The sequence below is a fragment of the Suricata suricatta genome, chromosome 13 (genome assembly GCF_006229205.1).
Source record: "Suricata suricatta isolate VVHF042 chromosome 13, meerkat_22Aug2017_6uvM2_HiC, whole genome shotgun sequence".
Classification (NCBI taxonomy): domain Eukaryota; kingdom Metazoa; phylum Chordata; class Mammalia; order Carnivora; family Herpestidae; genus Suricata; species Suricata suricatta.
In genome coordinates, this window is record NC_043712.1 from 36778802 (window position 1) to 36800977 (window position 22176).

The 22176-nt window shown below is 40.2% G+C and overlaps 1 protein-coding gene across 1 annotated transcript in view; it reads right to left on the reverse strand.

The window, feature by feature from the left end:
* The window catches only part of DNAI1 (dynein axonemal intermediate chain 1), a 58375-nt gene that overhangs the window by 34923 nt on the left and 1276 nt on the right, over window positions 1-22176 (reverse strand). Inside the window, exons 2-4 of the mRNA XM_029919904.1 lie at window positions 2459-2491; window positions 714-812; window positions 445-525 (exon numbers count right to left, since the gene is read on the reverse strand). Coding sequence (XP_029775764.1) covers window positions 445-525; window positions 714-812; window positions 2459-2491 — 213 coding nt within the window. The remainder of the gene's footprint in view (window positions 1-444; window positions 526-713; window positions 813-2458; window positions 2492-22176) is intronic.

Below are 22176 nucleotides of genomic sequence, written 5' to 3' on the forward strand. Positions count from 1 at the left end.
GCATGAGCCCAGGTGGGGGGGGCAGATAGAGAGAGAGAGAGAGAGAGAGAGAGAGAGAGAGAGAGAGAGAATGAATATGAATGAATCTTAAGCAGGCTCCACACTCAGTGCAAAGCACAATGCAGGGCTCGATCCCACAACCCTGGGATTATGACCTAAGCTGAAATCAAGAGTCAGACACTCAACCAACTAAGCCACCCAGGCGCCCAGAAAATAATTTATTAACTGTGTCTGACACGTAATAAGTACCCAATAAGATTTCAAAGGAGATTAATTATGAAAATTTTTAAATTTCTGGAAAATTCTGTGTAAAATTTCAAGGTTCCAGCCAAAGGCCAGAGTTTAAAGGTGATCTCTCTAATAGCAGAGAGGCTTTTGGAATGTAGCAAGTCATTGCCAAACCAAGGAGCACCTAGAGGCCCCAACCCCACAGGGATCACTTACTTTGAAGCTGTACCTGACGATGTTCTGGGGTGCATGTGGGTTATTTGCTGTCAGAATGCGGGTGAACTCCTCCTTTAGCTCCTACGGGAGAGAAATACAGAGAAATACCAAAACCCAGCACCTTTTCTGATATTTGGAAGGGTTCCTCAGAGTGTCAGCAGACATCTCACACCCAGGTTCTGTGCAGGCTCCTGACCAGTACTATGAAAGAACACATCTCTGAGGGCGGAGCAGGTGGAAGGGGCAAGGGCAGGATGCCACACACTCACTGCGTCAGTCAATTCCAGCTGGTCAGGAGGCCTAACTGTGGCTTTGGACTGGGCCCATTCATCTGCTCCTTCTCCTACTTCAGTCCCTGAATCTTCATCCTGGACAATGAGGATCAGCAAGCAGTGCTAGAGAAAGCCCTTTCATTCACAAATCCTCCCAGAAGCCAAGCTCTGCCCTTGATATGTAGAATACAAAATGCACAACAGACCACTCATGGGAGAGTCCAAATGAACTGCTTAGGCCAGAGTTCTCACTGCCTGGGAGATCTTGGCCATGTCAGCCCTGGGGGTCAGGGTTTATCTGGAACATTGTGGTGGGCCTTCAAAGCCAGGAGTGAGACTAGAAGTGGTCTCTCCCTACTTTCTCCCACACAGCCTGGAACCTAATGGTCGGGACTAGCTGCCAAAGGCAGGGCTTCATGCAAAATGAAAGAACATCCAGCTCTTCTTTAAGATGCTTCAGCTCCGATTCATATTTTATCTTCCAGTTTGCCACCTTATGGTTACTCTCACAGCAATACTCTCAGAACTTGGTAACTTTAAGCCTCACAGTCTCATGAGATCCTTAGGGCAAAAAAATCAAGGACTAGAAGTTTTTCCTTTCCCTAATAGACAGTTAAACACCTTGCCAAACTGGCCCATAACATATTTTAAAAACTCACCCTTATTAGCAAAGATGTGCAAAATAAAGAATGTAACTTTTCACTGTAAAACTGTTAAAAACTAAAACAGCAACAACTACAAAAACCTAAAACAAAGAGACCCCTCAACCAAACGAAACTAATCCAGTGGTGGTGACATTGTGGGAAAATTGGTACCCATAAGTAAGCACAACCATTCTAAAGAGCAATTTGGAAATATTTACCAAAAACTAATAAGCATTTATACCCTATGACAGGTTTCTATGTATAGGACTTTATATTAAAGAAATAACCAAGGACATGCCCAGAGATTTAAATGCATGAATGTTTGCTGGAGAAGTGATCATAATAGTGAAAAAGAGGAAACATCTAAGTGCCCAACAATGGAGCATGGTTGAACAAATTATAGTATAGCCTTAAGGAACATATGGTAAACTATTGTACAGTAATTTTAAATGATGCTATAAAAGTATGTTTATTGGCAATGGAAAGTACTCTAAATATATTACGTAAAAAACAGATTATAAAATAACTTATAGTTTGATTCCATTTAAAAACAGGGGTGCCTGGGTGGCTCAGTTAGTTAAGGGTCCAGCTCTTGACTTTGGCTCAGGTCATGATTTCATGGTTTGTGAGTTTGAGCCCTGCATTGGGCTCTGTACTGACAGTATAGAGCCTGCTTGAGATTTTCTCTCTCTCCCTCTCTCTTCCCCTCTCCTGCTCTTTTTCTCTCTCAAAATAAATAAAATTAAATAAATACATATAATGTTTATATATGGACAGAAATATCTGAGAGTATAACATCATGCGTTAACTAAGAGGTTTCTTGAACTGGTGGGCTTAAGGGTGATTAAAAAAAAATAGGCTTCACACCCAGCGCAGAGCCCAACACGGGGCCTGAATTCATGACCCTGAGATCAAAACTTGAGCTGAGATCAAGACTCAGCCGCTTAACTGACTGAGTCACCCAGGAGCCCCTAAGGTTGATTCTACTGATCTTTTTGCTCATTTGAATTTTCTAAAAAAAAAACATAGCTAATATTTTCAACAGAAAACAATGCTGTTAGCTTCTTGCTGAGAGCCTGCAGTGGGCTCAGGACTTACTCTCTTCCTGGCTCCTCTGCCTATGTTGATGCTCTGAAAGAGAGAACAGAAATAAGAGATAAGCCCGAGGCAAATCTCCGTGGGAATATCAGAAACAGTGTTACAGAGATGCTTCTCCCTAGAGATCTTGAAGACAATGGACACAGAGCTTCCCTGAGTCTTAAAAACAGTCCTCTCAGTGGCAACATGTGCTTTTTACACTAGCCAAGGAGGCTCTGTATTTGAGGCAATCCCATTCCAGCATCAGTGCCACTGACTCATGAGAAGCAATCAGGTAACTTAGAATTAGGCATTTCTTATTTGCAACTAGTCCCACAAACATTCTTAAAAAGCATATTCTAAGTGCTCATCTTTGTACTATGCATTAAGGAGATTTTGAGGTCAGATTATATTTATAAACACTTGTTTGGCATAAATGTAAGCTCTTTATAAGCAGATACTTTGTTGTACACTGCTGAGAATATAGTAAGTTTTCAAATATTTATTGAATAAATGAAGGAATGTCATCAAACCCATTAGTGAGCATGATGCTGGGGAAAAGTTTTACCTCTTTGGGCCTCAGTTTCCTTGCCAGTAAAATGCATAGGATTGGATGTGATGACCTTCCAGCTCTAATACACTAAAGTTTTGTGTTCCCAAGATCAGCATGATCTGTTCAGCTTGATAAACATTTACTGAGCATCTATTTGTGTTTCAGGGACACACCTAAGTGGTAGGACACAGATGAAGAGAGATGAGGTCCCTACTCCAGTTTGGTCAGGGTCCATGGAGGACAGGGGAGTGTGAGCAGTGTTCATCATTTACTCTCTCATTCATTCACTCACTCACTAACTCACTCACTCACCCTCTCATTCAGTGTTCCTTTGAAAGCCTCCTCTGTGCCAGCAACAGAGATATGTGTGCCCAGGGTGCTAGAGGAGTACAGAGACACCTACTGAGCACAAGAAAGGCTTCCAGAAGTGGCTGTTTCCCAGCTGGCTATCAAGGAACAAAGAACCCAGCTGGGTTGTCTAAATGGAGAAAATATTTTTCAGAAGAAAACAGCATATACAAAGGTAAGAGAAGAATAGTGACAGAGCCAGTAAAATGATCCACCAAACAAACAAAAACCCTGAAATATATATATATATGTATATGTATATGTTTATATATATATATGTATATGTATATGTATATGTATGTATGTGTATATATATATATATATATATATATATATATATATATATACACACACAGACTAGCCAAGGAGGCTAGTGTATATATATATATACATAATGATAGGTGTTTCAGACGATCAAGCAAAAGGGAGATCAGTGGAGGGCTCTTGGAAGAAGCAGGTTTAAAGTATTTGAAAGAAAGGCTAAGGCAACATGGTGGTAGTACAGTACATTGGACAGAGACCTCTGCTCCCAGCTCTCACAGGCCACCTTTGTATTCTTGGGGAAGTCTCTTGGGCCTCAGTTTTCTAAATACAAAGTTGAAAGAGTTAGACTAGATGTGTTCTTGCAGCTCTCACATAATATAGTCTATGGGAGAGGATTTGATGATGGAGGGGAGGAAAGGGATTCTAGGGAGAGGGAAGAGCATGCCTCAGTTTGGGCTAGGATTGTGGCTGGTAGAGCAGGCAGCAGGATTCAGATCTCTGCCAGGTTGCCAGGGTTTCCAGTGATGGAACCCTTCTCTGAGGCTAAGCTGCATGAGCCAGAAGGCTGCTTTTTTTTTTTTTTTTTTTTTTTTTGAAGCACCTCTGATCCCTAAGGTAACAATATGGAAGCATCACAACTCCAACAGCTTTTTGGCCCACAACAGAGCACTGGAGGGCCAATCCCAATCCAAACTGCCAGCCTTAAATAGAAAACGAGATCCAGTTACCACTGCCCCCCATAAATATGTCTGTAAAACATTTATCTGGCAATAAAAGAACTGACAAGGCAATTTGAGTGTAATTGTTTTTGGCAGTTGGAAATATTTCAATTAACACACTATAAAAGCCACACTATAATAAATGCAAAACAGGCCAATGAAATCAGCTGCAGCCCTGACTTCCCAACCATGGCAAAGGAGATTGAATGTCAGGCTGCCACTTTGAGGCCTTGGTCTTCCAAAAGAAGCCTGAGACAGACAAGCCTGAATTCCTGGAAACCTTTTGATGGTTCCTCCCAGAAGCCATCAAACCACAGAAGAACAAAGCTCAAACTCCCTCCCCTGGCCCTCAAACTCTATCATCTGGCCCCACATCTCCATTCCCCACACCCTGCTCTCCAATTCTTTGTATGCTAGCATTTTGAGATGCAGCCCAGTGAGGCTACCCACATTTCCTGAGCATGGCCTGTGCCTTCCCACCTCTGCACCTTTGCTTTTTTTAAGAAAAAAAAATCAATTTGTTTACTTTTTGGTAATCTCTACACCCAACATGGAGCTCAAACTCATGACCCCAAGATCAAGAGTTGCATGCTGTTCCAGCTGAGCCAACCAGGTGCCCTTGCACCTTTGCTTTTTACTGTTCCTCCTGCCAGAAACACCACCTTCCCTTTCCCTCTCACTGCTCCCACTATCTCTGCCTAATAAAACCCTACCCAACTAACCTCTGCTAGTCCTTTATCTAACCCTGACATATTATCACTTTTCTCCTAACTCCCTCTACTCTTCCAATCCTCACTTTTTAAAAATTTTAATGTTCATTTAATTTTGAGGGGGGGAGGGGCAGAGAGTGAGGGAGACACAGAATCTGAAGCAGTCTCCAGGCTCTGAGCTGTCAGCACAGAGCCTGATGCGGGGCTCAAACTACGAGACCATGACCAGAGCTGAAGTTGGACACTTAACCAACTGAGCCACCCAGACACCCCACTTCCAGTCCTCACTTTGAGCGGCTGTTATGAGATGAAGGATGAAATGTATCTTCAAATAGATACTCTATTATCTTTGGGGTTTTGTCTGCAAAAGGGAATAGTATTATGAAAAGAATTATAATACTGCAGCACACATTAGAGGCAGCTTGGACATTTTGGCAAAAGAAGTCTACCATTCTTATACTATTGACCAAAGAATATCCTCTACTTTTGGATAGGTCATTCTATTTGGCTGAGGAAGGATGTCTGTGGAGTGATGCAGGAAGAGGAAACATCCCTCCTCCCCCAGACCATCATGGCAGTCAAATTAACCCTGATGATCAATGGGATAACAGATGTCTCAGTCTGAACTCTTTCATAATAGATCGTTTTTCTTTACTCATTATTACAGATTTTAGTATGAGCATCTTGAGGGAAGGGACTGATAAAAAATCAGCTCCCTAGTGAGTCTTCTCATTTCTCTTTCAGAATGAGGGCTCCCTGCTCTTTCTTGAAACTTCACCTTCGTTTCCATGTCACCTCTCCAGTAATTAATTCCTTCTTAAAATCCTTGACCAGGAATATATGCTTGACACTGCCCCCCCAATCTTCTTATTCTACACACTCCTCTTGGGGGTTCTTATCTCTACCCACAGCTTCATCTTCCACCTTATGATGAGGTTCAAATCTATTTCTTTTTTTAAGTCTATTTATTTTTTTATTTTTTGAGTAATCTCTATTCCCAATGTGGGGCTTGAACTCACAACCCCAAGATCATGCTTTACTGATTGAGCCAGCCATGTAACACAGTTCAAATATATTTCTGTAGCTTAGACTTTGCATAACCCCATGTTCAAATTGATAACAGAGTACTGAAACTCAGTATGTTTAAAAGCCAACCTCATTATGGTTTTTTTTCACTCCAATCATTATATTCTTTTCCTATACCACATTTCCATTTCTTCTAGTATTTCCTATCTCATTCAAGTACATCCCCATCCACTCAGTCACCCAGGTTGGAAATTGGAAGCCATCAAAGATGCCTGCCTTTCCCTCTCTCCCATTAGCATCATTTCAAAGTCTAACAATTCTTTCTCTTTAATATCTTTCATAACTATCCTCTTCATTTACACCTCCCTTAATTTAGGTCCTTACTATCTTTTGCCTAACTACATTTGATTTCCCTGACTCCAGTTTCTCTTCACTCTAATAACTATGTCATTATCATCATTCTCAGCTATTGAACACTTACTCTGGGCTAGTCATTTACTAAGCGATTTATATGCATTATCTCATTTAATGTTCAGAACCACCCTATCAGGTAAGAGCTATCATTAGTCTGTTTTATAGATAAGGACACTGAGGCTTAGAGAGATCAAGCAACTGACCCAAAGGTGACCAAAATTTGAACCCAAACTAATCACTATCTATAAGTGATCTTCCTGAAACATTAATCTGATCACATCACTCTCCTATTTTAAAGCCTCTGATTCCTCAACAACTATGATATAAATCTCAAACTCTAGCACAGCATCCACATCATCCCCTACTATTTTTCTCCCACAGCTATGGGAGGGTGATTTGAAAATGAAAATTCTGGGGAGCCTGGGTGGCTTAGTTGGTTAGGCATATGACTTCAGCTCAGGTCATGCTCTCACAGTTCATGAGTTTGAGTCCCATGTTGGGCTCTGTGCTGATATCTAAAAGCCTGGAGCTTGCTTCAGATTCTGTGTCTCCCTCTCTCTCTGCCCCTCCTCCACTCACACTCTGTCTTGTCTCTCTCAAAAACAAATAAACATAAAAAAAAAGAAAATGAAAATTCTGGTTAAGGTAACAGACGATTATTATTGTCACCCAATAGGCATTTACCTGAGCTTAGGTCTGTTTTGGTACATGGCTCCCTGAAAAGCATAAGCAACCCATTTGTCCCTGAACGTATTTTAGGGGTAAATAAATTTTAAAAATTCTTAAACTGTTCCCTATTGTGAAGATGTAAGATATAAAAAACAAGTACATGATCGGATATACTCATGGAGTCCAAATGTGGGCTCTGAAGTCAACCACATCTTGGTTTGAGTCCCCACTCTTCTACTTGCTAGTTCTATGACTTTAGGCAGGTTACTTGTCTTCTCTGAACCTCAATATCCTTATCTTTAAACTGGGCATAATGACATCTTCTCAATCATAGGTTTGTTATGAGTATTAAATGCGTCAATGAACATAAAATGCATATGTGGTGCTTAGCCAGTGTTTATGCTCAATTAATGATAGTAAGCAGCATTATGTTCCCATTTATAGACCCTGCTCTGCACTCAGCCACACAGAATCCGTGTGGCCCTTGCTTACTAGGAAGCACCTATCCTAAGGACTAGAGCCTTTAGCAGCTCACATTTCCACCAAAGACTTCAATGCTGAAACATGTTTGTTCCTGGAAAGAGGGGCTCTTCGAAGCATGCAAACCCACAGATGCAGCACCCTCCTTCCTGGAGCCCAGGAGACTTCGTTTACCATTTCAGTTGTCTTGGTCCTTATTTTAAAACTCACTAACAGGTTTCCATTAAGCTAAATTGAAACTAAATACCTCACCAGCTTGCAGTTTCCATTTTTAAAAGAGTAAAAGCTCTTAGTCTCAAAGGAACAGTAATTCACCAACAAATCTTCCTCTGGCTACACTGACTACATTTTAAATCTCTGAGCCTAGTGCAGTGTCTAAGGCACACAGAAGGCACTCAATAAGTGTAGTTGAAAGAAATCTCAAAATTTTGAAACACTAGAGATGAAGGGTAATAGACATTACAATACACTATTGTGGGAGTGCCAACTGATGCAAACTTTTTATAGGGCTATGTGGCAATACCTGCCAAAATTTTAAATGCAGATACCTCTCAACCCAGCAACTACACTTTTTAAAATTTTCCCTGTAGAAGTACTCATACACATGCATAATATGTATAAAATTGCCCACTGCAGCATTATTTATAATATTTTTTAATGGAAAAGACCTAGATATTCATTCGTAGGGGCCTAGTTAAATAAATTATGGTATAGCCATTCAATAAGATACTATGTATATTTTGAAAAGGATGAGATAAACATTTATGTACTGTTATGGAAAGCTCTCCAAGGTATGTTGTTAAATGAAAAGCAAGCTACAGGAATAGATGACCCATCTGCTTACTTTAAGAATATGTATATATGTATATTTGCATATACATATAAAATTTCTGGAAGAATATATAGACTCTATTGATAGCAGTTTGGTTTAGGGATTGTGACTGGGGAATTTTGGAGAAGGGGACCAATACTGTTACTGTATGCTCATTCTCATCATTTTAATATTTTTAATGTGAATGTGCATTGCTTTTATAATTTGACAAGCTATTCAAGAATTTTTAAAATCAGCAGCACCAGGGTGGCTCAGTAGGTTGAGCCTTTGACTCTTGATTTTGGCTTAGATCATGATCTCACCATTCATGGAATCAAGCCCTGCATCAAGCTCTGGAATGACAGTGTAGGAGCCTGCTTGCGATACTCTCTCTCCCTCTCTCTAGTGCCTTCTCCCTCTTATGCTCTCTCTCTCTCTCTCTCAAAAATAAATGAACATTAAAAAAAGAATTTTAAAAATCAATAAAGTACAGTTAAAGAGGTTTTTCTTTGCTATTAATGCAGTGTTAGTTACAGTGTTCTGAATGCAGAAAAAGGAGCTATGGGACCAGGCTGGTGCCTCCCTGGAAGCCTATGGGACCCTTGCCAGATAAGGCTACAGAAAGCTAGAAAAGTAGGATTTAAAAGCTGACGCTCTAGAGTACACCTTGGCTGGGCTCCTGACTCAGCTATGAACTATATGTGTGACCTTGAGCAAAGTATTTAGTCTCTAATCCTGTTTTTCATCTTTAAGGTAGAGAAAAATATTAGTGCTCTCCTCAGAGTTGCTCAGAAGATAAAATAAAACAATGCATGAAGAGCATCTGACTCAGAGCCTAGCACTCAGTAAACCAAGTAACAGTGGCAGTGTAGACTTTGTGATTGTCATTATCTTATTATTCTATCATGGTTTGCTATGCATGGCAATTGAGTCCCATTCAGAGGGCATTTATTGAACAATTTAAAAGTGTGTTATCCAGGCCCCAAGAGGTCCTTTTCAGAAAGGAGCCTATAACCCTGAGAGTGTCACAGAGGTATGACTATAAAAACACCTTCTGTTTATATAACATCTTTCAAAGTACTAAACACTTTTGAGTACATCGGCTCATATTACCCTTAAACTAATCTTTTGTGGATGGATGTTAAATTTCGTCGTTTTTCCCCTCTGGATCTATTGAGATGTCATTATATGCTATTTTCCCTTTGTTCTGGTTTTTGTTTTGTTTTTTATTTTTTTAAGTTTATTTATTTTTGAGAGAGAGACAGAATGAGCGGGGGAGGAGCAGAGAGAGAGGGGAGAGAGAATCCCAAGCAGGGTCCACACTGCCAGCATGGAGCCCAATGGGGGTCTCAAACTCACAAGCCATGAGACCATTATCTGAACTGAAACCAAGAGTCAGACACTTAACCAACTGAGCCATCTGGGTGCCCCTGTTTTTTGTTTTGTTTTGTTTTGTTTTATTTATTTTTGAGAGAGAGAGAGAGACAAAGCATGAGCAGGGAAGGGACAGAGAGAGAGGGAAACACAGATCTGAAGCAGGCTCAAGGCTCTGAGCTGTCAGCACAGATCCTGACCCGAGGCTTGAATTCATGAACTGTGAGATCATGACCTGAGCCAATGTCGGACACTTAACCAACTGAGCTACCCAGGCACCCTGTTCTATTAATGTGAAAAAATACTTTGATTTATTTTTTAATGTTGATCTAACTTTGCATTATTGGGATAAACCCCACTTGATCTATTTTCTTTTTATATATTGCTGAAACAGGTTTGTTAATATTTTATTGGAGTTTTTGCATTTATGTTCATAAGGGATATTGGTCTGTCATTTTTTTTTCTTGAAGTAACTTTGATTTTGATATCCAAGTTATTCTGGCATCATCAAATGAGTTGGGATTTGTTCCCTTCTCCATTTTCTATAATACTTTGTGTAAGAGTGGTGTTATTTATACCATATGTATTTGATATAATTCATCAGTGAAACCAGTAAAACCTTCTTCATGGGAAGGTTTTAGGTTAAGGTATGGAGTTTTCATATTTTCCTTTCCTTCATGTGTCAATTAAGGTAAACTGTGTTTTTCAAAATTTGTCCATTCCATCTAAATTATTGATTTATTGCCATTAAGTTGTGATAATATTTCTTATTTATCCTTTTTAGTGCCTGTAGGATCAGTAGTGATTTCGCATGTTCCAGTCCTGATTGTGGCTGTTGTGATTTCTTTTTTGTTTTAAGTTTACTTGTATTTTTTGAGAGAGAGAGAGCACAAGTGGGGCAGGGACAGAGAAAGAAAAAGAGAGAGAATCCCAAGCAAGCTCTGTACTGATAGCACAGAGCCCAATGTGAGGCTCCATTCCACAAACCATGATATCACAGCCTGAGCCAAAATCAAGAGTTGGATGCCTAACTGACTGGGCACCCATCCAGGCACCCCTGTTGTGACTTCTTTTTATCTTGATGTCGCCTGCTAGATTTTGTCATTTTATTAACCTTTTTCAAAGAACATACTTCTGGCATTGTTAATTTTCTCTATTGTTTTTCTTACTGTTTCTATGAAATATTGAGTTTAAAATTTTTTTTCGAAAACAGGCATTTAAAGCTATGCACTTCCATTATGCACTTTAGAAGCACCCTCAAATTCGTGATGCCATATTTTAATTATCATTCAATTAAAAATGTTTACTAATTTCCCTTGTGCTTTTTCTTTTCTTTTCTTTTCTTTTCTTTCTTTTTTTATTGAAATATAGTTGACACACAATATTGAATTAGTTTCAGGTGTACAACATAGTGATTTGACAATTAAAAAAATTTTTTTACATTTATTTATTACTGAGAGACAGAAAGACAGAGCATGAACGGGGAAGGGACAGCGAAAGAAGGAGACAGAATCCGAAGCAGGCTCCAGGCTCTGAGCAAGCTGTTAGGACAGCGCCCCATGTGAACCCGAATCCACGAACCCTGAGATCACGACCTGAGCCAAAGCCAAACGCTCAACAGACTGAGCCACCTAGGTGCCCCTGACTTGACAAATTTATATATTATGCTATGCCCACTACACGTGCAACTACTGTCTGCCCTTGTGCTTCTTTTTACTACCTTTATTTGTAAGTGTGCCTTAATTCCTAAATGTTTGGGGTATTTTAAAGATATTGCTATTTATTTTTAATTTAATACCATTTTTTTCCCAAACTATTCCTAGTATGCTGAGATTCTTTCTCTCATGGATGGATATTGAATTTGAACTGAATTAAAATCTGTAAAATTTTAATCTTTTTATATGTCTTGGGACTTAACTTTATGTCCCAGCATATGGTCTATTTTTGTGAACATTCTGCAGTTCTTGGGTGTAATTTTCATTCTACGGTTCTTGGCTGTAGTGTTCTATAATTGTTAATTAGGTCAAGTTGGTTAACAAAAAATCTTCTATATCTTTCAGTTACTGAGAGACAAGTATTAAAATCAACTATCTTTATGTATTTTTCTTTCTCCCTTTACCTCTGTCAGTTTTTGATTCATATATTTTGAACTTTTTAAAAATGTATTTTGGGGGTGCTTTGGTGGCTCAGTCAGTTAAGCATTCAGCTTCAGCTCAGGTCATGATCTCATGGTTCATGGGTTTGAGCCCCACGTCGGACTCTGTGCCGACAGCCAGCTCAGAGCCTGGAGACTGCTTCAGATTCTGTGTCTCCCTCTCTCTCTGACCCTCCCCAGATCACACTGCCTCTCTCAGTCTCTCAAAAATAAATTTTAAAAAAATCTTTTAAAAAAAACCTTTTTTCAATGTTTGTTTTGAGAGTGTGTGTGTTCAGTGTGCACATGCATGTGCACAAGCCAGAGAGGGGCAGAGAGAGAATCCCAAGCAGGTTCCACATCATCAGCACAGACTCCTACATAGGGCTCCATCTCATGAACTATGAGATCATGCCCTGAGCCAAAACTAAGAGTTGGCTGCTTATCCGACTGAGCCACCCAGGCACCCCATGAGGAATTGGAATTTCATTATTAAATTTTTTTAATTTTTATTTATTTATTTTTGAGAGAGAGAGAGAGAGAGCAGGGGAAGGGCAGAGAGAGAATCTTAAGCAGGCTTCATACTGTCAGCATTGAGCCTGCCACAGGGCTCAATCTCATAAACCATAAGATCATGACCTGAGCTGAAATCAAGAGTCCCGTGCTCAACCAACTGATCTACACAGGAGCCCCCTTCTTCTAGAGAGAGAGCACACACTCAAGAGGAGCGGAGAGGGAGAGGGAGAGGGTGAGGGAGAGGGAGGGAGTGAGGGAGAGAGAGAGAGAATCTTAAGCAGCCTTCACCCTCAGCACAGAGCCTGGCTCAGGGCTTGATCCCACAACCCTGGGATCATGACCTGAGCCAAAATCAAGAGCTGGACACTCAACCAACTGCATCACCCAGGCGCCTCCATGTATCTTGAACTTCTATTAATAAGTGCATACACTTTTGTGATTTTATGACTCCTCTTGAACTGATCATTTATAATTATGAAATGTCCCTACTTATCTTTAGGAATACTTCTTCTTTTAAAGACCACATATTCCTGCTAATACTATAGCCACACCACTCTCTTATGATTGCCATTTGCTGGGAGAATTTTTAATACTCTATTATTTTCAACCTATCTATGTCTTTGGGTTTAAACTGTATCTCTTGTGGCACCTGGGTGGCTTAGTTGGTTAAGAAACTGACTCTTGATTTTGGCTTACGTCATGATCTCACGGTTCATGAGATTGAGCCCTGCATTGGGCTTTGTACTGACAGCGCAGAGCCTCCTTGGGTTCTCTCTCCCTTTCTCTGTCTCTCTGTCTCTCTCTCTCTCTCTCTCAAAATAAATAAATAAACTTAAAAAAATAAACTGTATCTGTATCTCTTATAGGTAGCATATACTTGGGTCTTGCCTTCCCCCCCACCAACTTAATAAACTCTGCCTTTTAATTAAGTAAAAGTAAAGTAAAGTATGGTTGTCTTAGTATGTTGCTCTTTATTTTCTATTTTTTTCCATCTGCTTTTGTTCCTCTATTCAACTTCTGCTTTCTTTTGTGCTGAGTTTTTTTAGTATTTAAGTTTATTTTCTCTATTGGCTTTTTAGCTGTGCCTTTTTTGTATTAATTTTAGTGGTTACTCGAAGGTTTATAATATACATCCTAAACATATCATAGTCTACCAAGAATAATTAATATACCACTTCATATTTCATGATGTAATAACCCTGTAACATCTTAATTCCACTTAGCACCACCACCTCATCTTTTGGCCTATTGTTGTCACATACTTTATTTTTATATACATTATAAGTCCCACTTTATAATAGTATTATTTTTGCTTTAAAATGCCACATAGGTCTTTTTAAGAAAATAAATAGAACGAAAAAGAGCTAGCCTTTCATCTTTAGCCACATATTTATCACTTCCAGTACTTTTTGGTCCTTCCCAGGGATAGCGCTTCTACCAAGTATCATTTTTCCTTTAGCCTGCAGAACTTCCTTTTGTATTTCTTATAGTGAGGTCTGCTAACGACAAATTCTCTCAGCTTTAGTTTATCTGAAGATGTATTTATCTCACCTTTCTTATTTGAGGGATATTTTTTGCTAGATGAGGAATTCTGGGTTGACAGAATTTTCTTTCAGTGCTTTTAATATGTTGCTATATTGTCTTCTGACCTCCATTGTTTACAATGAGAAGCCAGCCGTAATCATATCATTATTCTCCTGTATGCAACGTGTCATTTTATTCTGACTACTTTCAAGATTTTATTTTTATCTTTGTTTTTCACTATTTTGACTATAAGGGACCTACGGGTTTCTTTGTATTTATCTTGCTTGGGACTGAGCTTCTTGCTTTTTGACCATTATTTCTTCAAATATTTCCCCCCTCTCCCATTTCCTTCCAGGGCTCCAATAACATACATGTTTCAAATACATATATGACATATTCCCAGAGGTCACCAAGCCTCTTGTTTTTTAAATCTTATTTCTCTCTGATCTTCAGATTAGTTTCAGTGGACTCATTTTCACACTTAGCTCTTAGGCCCATCTAATAAATTTTACATTCCTTATATTTATTTTTTTATTGTTTCCATTTTCCCCATCCGTTAATATTTTCTGTAAGTCCATAATATATTGATAACAGCTGCTTTAAAGTCTATCATCTGGGTTATCTCACTGGTATCAGCACACTCTCCTTTGGGATCCACTTCCCTGAGCCATCAGTAAGAAACTGTTCCCAGCCAGAGAGCAAGGATAAACACATGACTCATGCTGGGTGCTTTCCTTCCCTCAGGAATCACTGTCCCGAAGGAAAGCAGCATATATTGTTTCCAGAATTATAGCTGTTTACAGTGGGAGGGCAAGCTCTGTATGGATTATTCCATCACGGCTAGAATATAAGCCCTCTATACCAAGGTATTTATTTTTTTATTAATAGTTTATTATCAAGTTGGTTTCCATATAACACCCAGTGCTCTATACCAAGGTCTTTAAAAGTTATATTTAGGGGCGCCTAGGTGGCTCAGTCAGTTGAGCGTCCGGCTTCGGCTCAGGTCATGATCTCATGGTTCGGTTCGTGGGTTCGAGCCCTGCATTGGGCTCTGTGCTGACAGCTAGCTCAGAGCCTGGAGCCTGCTTTGGATTCTGTATCTCCCTCTCTCTCTGACTCTCCCCTGCTCGCATTGTCTCTCTCTGTCTCTCAAAAATCAATTTTAAAAAGCATTTTTAAAAAAGTTATAGTGTGCTGCATTTTAAAACTCATTGCAGAAACTGGATGTTTAACACACACACACACACACAACAACCCTAAAGTAAAGGCTTTTGTGAAGAACAGAAACTTTTGTAATGTAAATATCAGCCCTGAATAGAGGCACTGGGTTGGAAGAAATCAGAGGCCCTTCCTGCACAAATGTATGAGAAAGCGATTTTTTCATAAACAATGTAGAAGTAACTCTGGAGTAAAGCAGGTTATACCTTGCACTCTTTGTAGGGAAACTGCCCTGCTCATAGCTTTGGCTGCTTGGAAAGCCACTAGGGTCTTGTCCCTCCCTGATCCAGTCTAGGGTGAACAGATAAGCTAGTGCAGTCAGATTCCTTCTCCAAGAGTTTGAACTGGGAACACCTCCAGAAACAGTGGCTGGATAGAGATAGTGATGAAGACACTTGTGAGTCAGAGAGAGGCCAAAGTGGTGAGATGAGCTGGAAACACACTAAGTTATGAAGGAGCAGAAACCATGGAAAAGTTTGCTGATTAGGAAATGAAAATAGGAAATGAAACATAGATGCTAAGAGAAGTAGAGAGACTATGAGAGATATGAGAAAGTACTTAGTACTTACATCTGTTTCAGAACCAAGTCTTCCAATTCTGATGCTAGGCTACTTATGTATTTATAATATGTACCCATAATCCCCCATAAATACCTTTTACCCCTTCACCCATCCTCTCTTTTTAAAAATTATTTAATTAATTAATTTATTTATTTATTTATTACATGTTACATTTATTTACTTTTGAGAGACAGAGAGAGACAGATCGTGAACAGGGGAGGGGCAGAGAGAGAGGGAGACACAGAATCTGAAACAGGCTCCAGGCTCTGAGCTAGGGGTCAGCACGGAGCCGGACACAGGGCTCGAACCCATGAACCATGAGATCATGACCGTGTGCCTTAGAGTTTGCCAGGCCCATATAGAGCAGAAGTAGGAAAGCATTGGGTTCTCCAGGCCAAGAGAACAAAATCATTAACAAAGAGCAGAAGGTTGGAACCATGTGTCTGTCTAGGGATTAGCAGATTTTTTTATCCATTTATATTCTAATTTGTCCCAAAGCAAGATTTGAGGCTGACTATATATGACACATGGAAAAAAATAAATAAGTAAAAAATGGATGTGAGGTAAAAATAAAAGTAGGAAAAAATGCTTAGCATCAGGAGTAGGGTCCCTACATAATTAACAGAATTAAATTGCTGCTTTGACAAAGACAAAGTCATGAGCCTCTTCTGCTGCAGCCCCAGAAAGAAAAGTTAGCATTCAGGGTATTGTAGTATGTACCTTTCGTCATTTGTTTATTTTCTCATCAACTAATCGATGCAGTTTTTATTCATTCATCCAGTATTTATTAAGCATCTACTATGTACCAGATCCTAGGATGACAGCTAAAGAAAAACCAAGGTTTAATTTGTCCTACCTTCAAGAGTTCTCAAATCTAGGAGGTGAGATAAATAGAAGACATAAACCCCCATACAAACCAGAATCCAGTGACTCCATTAGTAGGACAGTGTTCTGGGACACAAAAAGTGGAAAAGTTTGACCAACAGCCATGTCCTTTACTTGCTTCTTCCATACAACTCTGTCTCAGTGACAGACTGAATACTCCATTCAAATCCCTAACTGGCAGAAAACAATTTCATGTCACTTGCTCACAGCTGGAGCCAGAGAATCAACATTACTCTTCAGCATCAGCTTGCAGACTGCAAATCTCAGGGATAAGCACAAGAGCCCTCTGCCATTGTTATTCGAGTACCTGGCATGTACTGAGTACTAACAATGTGCTAGGCTCCACAGTAAACAGGGGTGGAGACTAAGTTCTGGCCACAAATGCTAACAGCTGTTTTGTAATCTGATAATTGTGCATGAGAAACCTCAGACTGTAACTCTGAAAATAGCATGACTATAATCATAACAAAATGGAACAGCCATTGGCAAAATTTGTCTTCTAGTTATCACTTCCAGAAGGAATTCCATACACTACTAGAGTTAGAGAAGAGTAAATTTTCTCAACTTCCTGCCACTAAACCTCTAAATTATCGTCATCGGCATCCATCCCTTATTCCTCTCTTTTCCCCTGTTACAGTCTCTTGTCCACAACTGATCCACTCTCACCTCCTCTTCTCAGAGACTTGGCTCTAGTCAATATGTTATCTGTCTCCTGATCTCCAATCTCTTCCTATCTACCCATGGGTCCCTTCCCTTGGCATTTAACATAGTCAAGTCTTACAGTCATCCCTTAAAAAAATCCTTGTCAACATGGTCTTTACTGTCTTCTTAGTTCCATTCAATCTGGCTTTTACCTCAGAAATTGTTCTTTCCAAGGTCCCTAGTGACTTCCTAATTATTAAATCGAATGGTTATGTCTAGTTTTTATCTTCACTGACACTTTAGCAGCATGCAACATGGCTGACCACATACTCTATAAACACTGTAAATTCATTATAAACAGACCCTTCTTTAAGGACATTATTCTTCCTTGTTGTCTTCCATGTATGTTCTTGTATGTCTTCTATTCCGTGGTGTCTTCTAACTTCTCTGGTCACTTCTTCTTATCCTACATTTTGAACTCTTCTTCCTTTGTTCAAACCTTAAATCATGGTGCTTCTCCTAGAAATCTACCCTCATCCCCCTAGAATCAGTGTTAGCATACTCTACTATATGCTTTCATAGCACTCTATGCTACTTCACAACCACATTCTATTATTCACTCAAAAATCATTTATTGAGAGCTCCTGATGTGATGGCCACTGTGTTAGGAACTTAAGAACAGATGTGAGCAAAACAATGGAATATTACATGGCAATGAGAAATGCCATTTCTCATTGGCCATTTGTAGCAAAGTGGATGGACCTCGAGGGTGTTATGCTAAGCGAAATAAGTCAGGCAGAGAAGGACAGATACCATATGTTTGCACTCAGAGGTCTAACAGGAGACCTAATGGAGGACCATGGGGAGGGGAAGGGGGAAAGAGAGTTGGGGAGAGAGAGGGACGCAAAACCTGAGAGACTATTGAATACTGAAAACGAACAGAGGGTTGAAGGGGGAGGGGGAAAGGAGGTGGTGGTGATGGAGGAGGGCACTTGTAGGGAAGAGCACTGGGTGTTATATAGAAACCAATTTGACAATAAACTATTAAAAAAAATCCACAGGTCCTGCTCACAGTCTAATGGGAGAGACATACAATAATCAGATAATTGCAAAAGTAAGTGAATAATTACATTCTAGGATGCAGGCTAAGGAAGAAAGGATCAAGGGCAATGAGACTACATAATAGAGGAAATAATCCTTTGTTAATTAACAGGACAGCAGCATTGGGACAGGTTGTGGGGACTGATGATTGGGCTTAAATCTGACAAGCACACGTATGAGAAAGGATTTGATGAGCATTCCAGAGAGAAGAAACAGCACAAAAGCACAGCAATAATAGGGGAAGAGTGGCAAAAGTTAAGGCTTAGAGATTGAAGCAGGCCTCAGCACATATAGGCCCCTGAAGGGTTATCTAAAAAATTTTCCCTATCCTAAGAGCAATGGGACATCACTGAAGGGTTCTGAGCAGCAGGGAAGACATAATCAAATGGACAGATTTAAAAAAATGTTTATTTATTTTAGGGATAGAGAGAGTACAAGCATGAGCAGGAGAGGGGTGGGGTGGGGGGAGAGAGAATCTCAAGCAGGCTCCTGCTGTCAACACAGAGCCTGTGGTACTCCATCCCAGGAACTTTGAAATCATGACCTGAGCTGAACTCAAGAGTCAGGCGCTTAACTGACTGACCTACCCAGGTGCCCCTCAAATTGACAGTTTGAAAAAAATCACTCTATTTGGTTGTAGAGAATGGATTGGAAGGTGTATGAGTGGATGAGGGAAATACTGGTATAAGGCTTTTACAATACTCTAGGTGAGAGATGATGTAGGCTGGAGTAGGAAGGTGGCAGTGAATATGAGAAAAAGGGGGTTCGACTGGAGAGGTATTTAGGAGATAAAGGGCTAAGGGATATCTAGAGCTTGAGGAAGATAAGAGGCATAAGGTTACACTGAGAAAAAGGGTCACAAGGGCGTGGATATCTTAGTGTGAACAAGAGAAACACTGTAACTGCCCTTAGATTCCGCTCACCTTCTCTGGTCCTTTCTTCTATGGATCCCAGTCAGGCCCAGTCACCAGACTCAAAATCTCTGAATCATTTAAGATTCTTTTTTGGCCTTGTATGCATTCTTGCCCATTCTCCCCTACCCTAGTCACCTCTCACCAAGATCATCAGTTCTAAAACTACCGTCCCTGAGGGGCTTCTGGAGAGACCATAAAATGATCCAAAAATGCAAATGCAAGTCCTTTCTTTGGCTCTCACAGGCAAATGATGCAAAGTTCTAGACTGATTTTTTTTTTATGGTAACTAACTGAGTTATAAAGAAATACTAAAATTTGTTAGTCATAAACTAAAATTAGCTTTTAACTGGAATTCACAGAAGACTCTAATTCAGTTCTCTACTAAGAAGTGTGGCTGCCAGGCACTGTTTGGCAACGTTGCAATGCTCCTCCTGCACATGTACACACTGAAACCAGTTGGAATTCTCAAAATTTTGGGAAGGACACTTTGTTATTGGGGCATTACCAGTGATGTTTGAGCTGGTCATGGTTTATGGTGCTTGACATTCATGCATTTTAATTACAAATTATGATTCACGGAGCTCTATCACAACCAATTTAATATGCCATGGGTTATTTGATTAACCCTATGGAGTAGAGGGATACACCTCTCTGATCTTATACCACTCCCCCGCCCCCCACTGCCTTGCTGATCCAGAACATGTGTAACAAGCTTCCATCTCAGGAACTTTACTCTTGCTATGCCCTCAGTCTGGAAGCTAACTTGTTCGTTTTCTTCATGTCTTTCTCGAATTCCACCTTGGTGAGGCCTTCTGTGACTGCAACATTTAAATCATAATCTTCTGATTCTCTGAACTTCCTACTCCATTTCCTTGCTTTATTTTAATCCTTGACACCTATCACCCTCTGATAAGTTGTATATTTTACTTGTTTATTGACAATTTACCTCCAACCAGAAGATAAGCTCCACAAAGCAGGGATTTTTGTTTGTTTTGTTTGTTGCTATATCACCAGTGCCTAGAACGGTACCTGGGATATAGTAGGTGATCAAGAAATAATTGTTGAATGAAAATGACTATGCTATCAGAATTATTGACCTCTTAAATCTCTAATACCCAGCTCTTAAGGCATGGGTACATGTGATTCAAATTTGAATCATTCATAGTCCTACTGCCAAAGCAGATATAAACATGAGCCCAGAAAAACATGCTTCTACAGTGACATTTTCTTGTTATCACTCCCCACTAGTCTCTTCATCCCAGGCTTTTCCCTTCCTATAATTTAAACACACTCAGATCGAAATTTCTAAAGAATAGCTCCAGGCATTCAGATCTCATATTCATTTCATTTTCAGAATTTAATATATTCCAGGCATTGTGCTAGGTTCAAGGGAATCAACGATGAATGAGACAGACATTCTCACTATGCTGTCACATAGTCTGGGGGGCGGGGTATCACCCTAACCTGACTCCAAAAAGGGGACTTAATCCCTTATAGAATATGACAGCCAAGCCGAGACCTGATGTATGGCTGGAAAATGAAGACATTTGAAGCAGAGTGGCATGGAGCAGGTGGCAGCAGACAAATGATTATACCAGGCAGGTAGAGGAAACAGCAGTTTCAAAGGCCTGGAGGAGAAGAGTGTGTAGATGTCATTTTGCAGAAAGTGAGGGAAGTTCAGTGTGCTGCAACTATGGAATATTCACAGAGTAATGGTGGGACCTAAAGTAGGTTTGGTAGCAAAGGCTAGACCTTGCAAGGCCTTGCAGGCCATACAAAACAAGTTGGACTTTTGTGACTTTATCCTGAGAGGAAGAGGGAGCCACTGAAAGGTCTCATCAGTGGAGTGACATGAACAATGGAGTTTAAACTCTTCTCTGTCCCCTAACAAGCTCAATCCTGACCTTCCCTTTCCACTGCAGGCAGCCAAGTCATAGATACATCCTCCCTGAAACTGAGGCTGCTTCAGCCTGCATGTCTCTCTTCCTGCCAGCCCCAGGGAGCCCATCCTCTCTTATCTTTGTATGCCTGTGTTCTGTCCCCCCATTGGTCTGAGTTCCCAGAGGAGAGGCACAACTTCTCAAACCTCTCTAGACTATCTCACACCCAGCTCACCAGTGACCCTGATTGGCCTTCACTGAGACATGAGAGTGAAGAATACAACCTAGCACAACCCAATCTTTTCTCATGCCCCATTCACCGAGATTTACACAATATTGTGCTCTAGGGAGCAGCACTGATGTGTCCATAGCCACTGTATACACATGTGAATATAGTGTTGGTTCTATGTGTACATATGTATATGGCCATTTGACCAGGCTTTTCTGCTTCCTATCTGCGGTTACCTCTCTCTGCTCTCAGTGAAACTAGACTCTAATGTCTCCTCTAATGGGCTGGAGAAACTGACCCCAAGTTGTTCAAACTCTAAGTTCCAGGAAACACAAATTTCATCTGCAAGTGACAGAAAGCAATGCTTACCTTTGCGTGCAGGGCTGGGGAAAACTGACTGGGATGAGGTATAAGAAAACTTTGGGGGTAGAGGAAGTGCCTTATATCTCAATTGTGGTGCTTCACAAGTATATACATTTGTCAAAACTTGTCAACATGTACAACTAAAATCTCCATTTCATTGTATGTAAACCAGATATCAGCAATGCTGAATTTAAAACAAACTTTATGTAAATTAAGTTAGTAGGCCCAAGCACGGGACATGAGCTTCAAAACACAGCTCAACTCCGACACAAAACTAGGGTATGGCCATACAGAAACAGCAGCCTCCTTGTGATTGCAGAGATCTAAGAAAGATGAGTCCAACTGCTCTGAAAGGACAGGTGAAAGAAGCAAAGACTAATATGGAGAAAGCCAGACCAAAATATG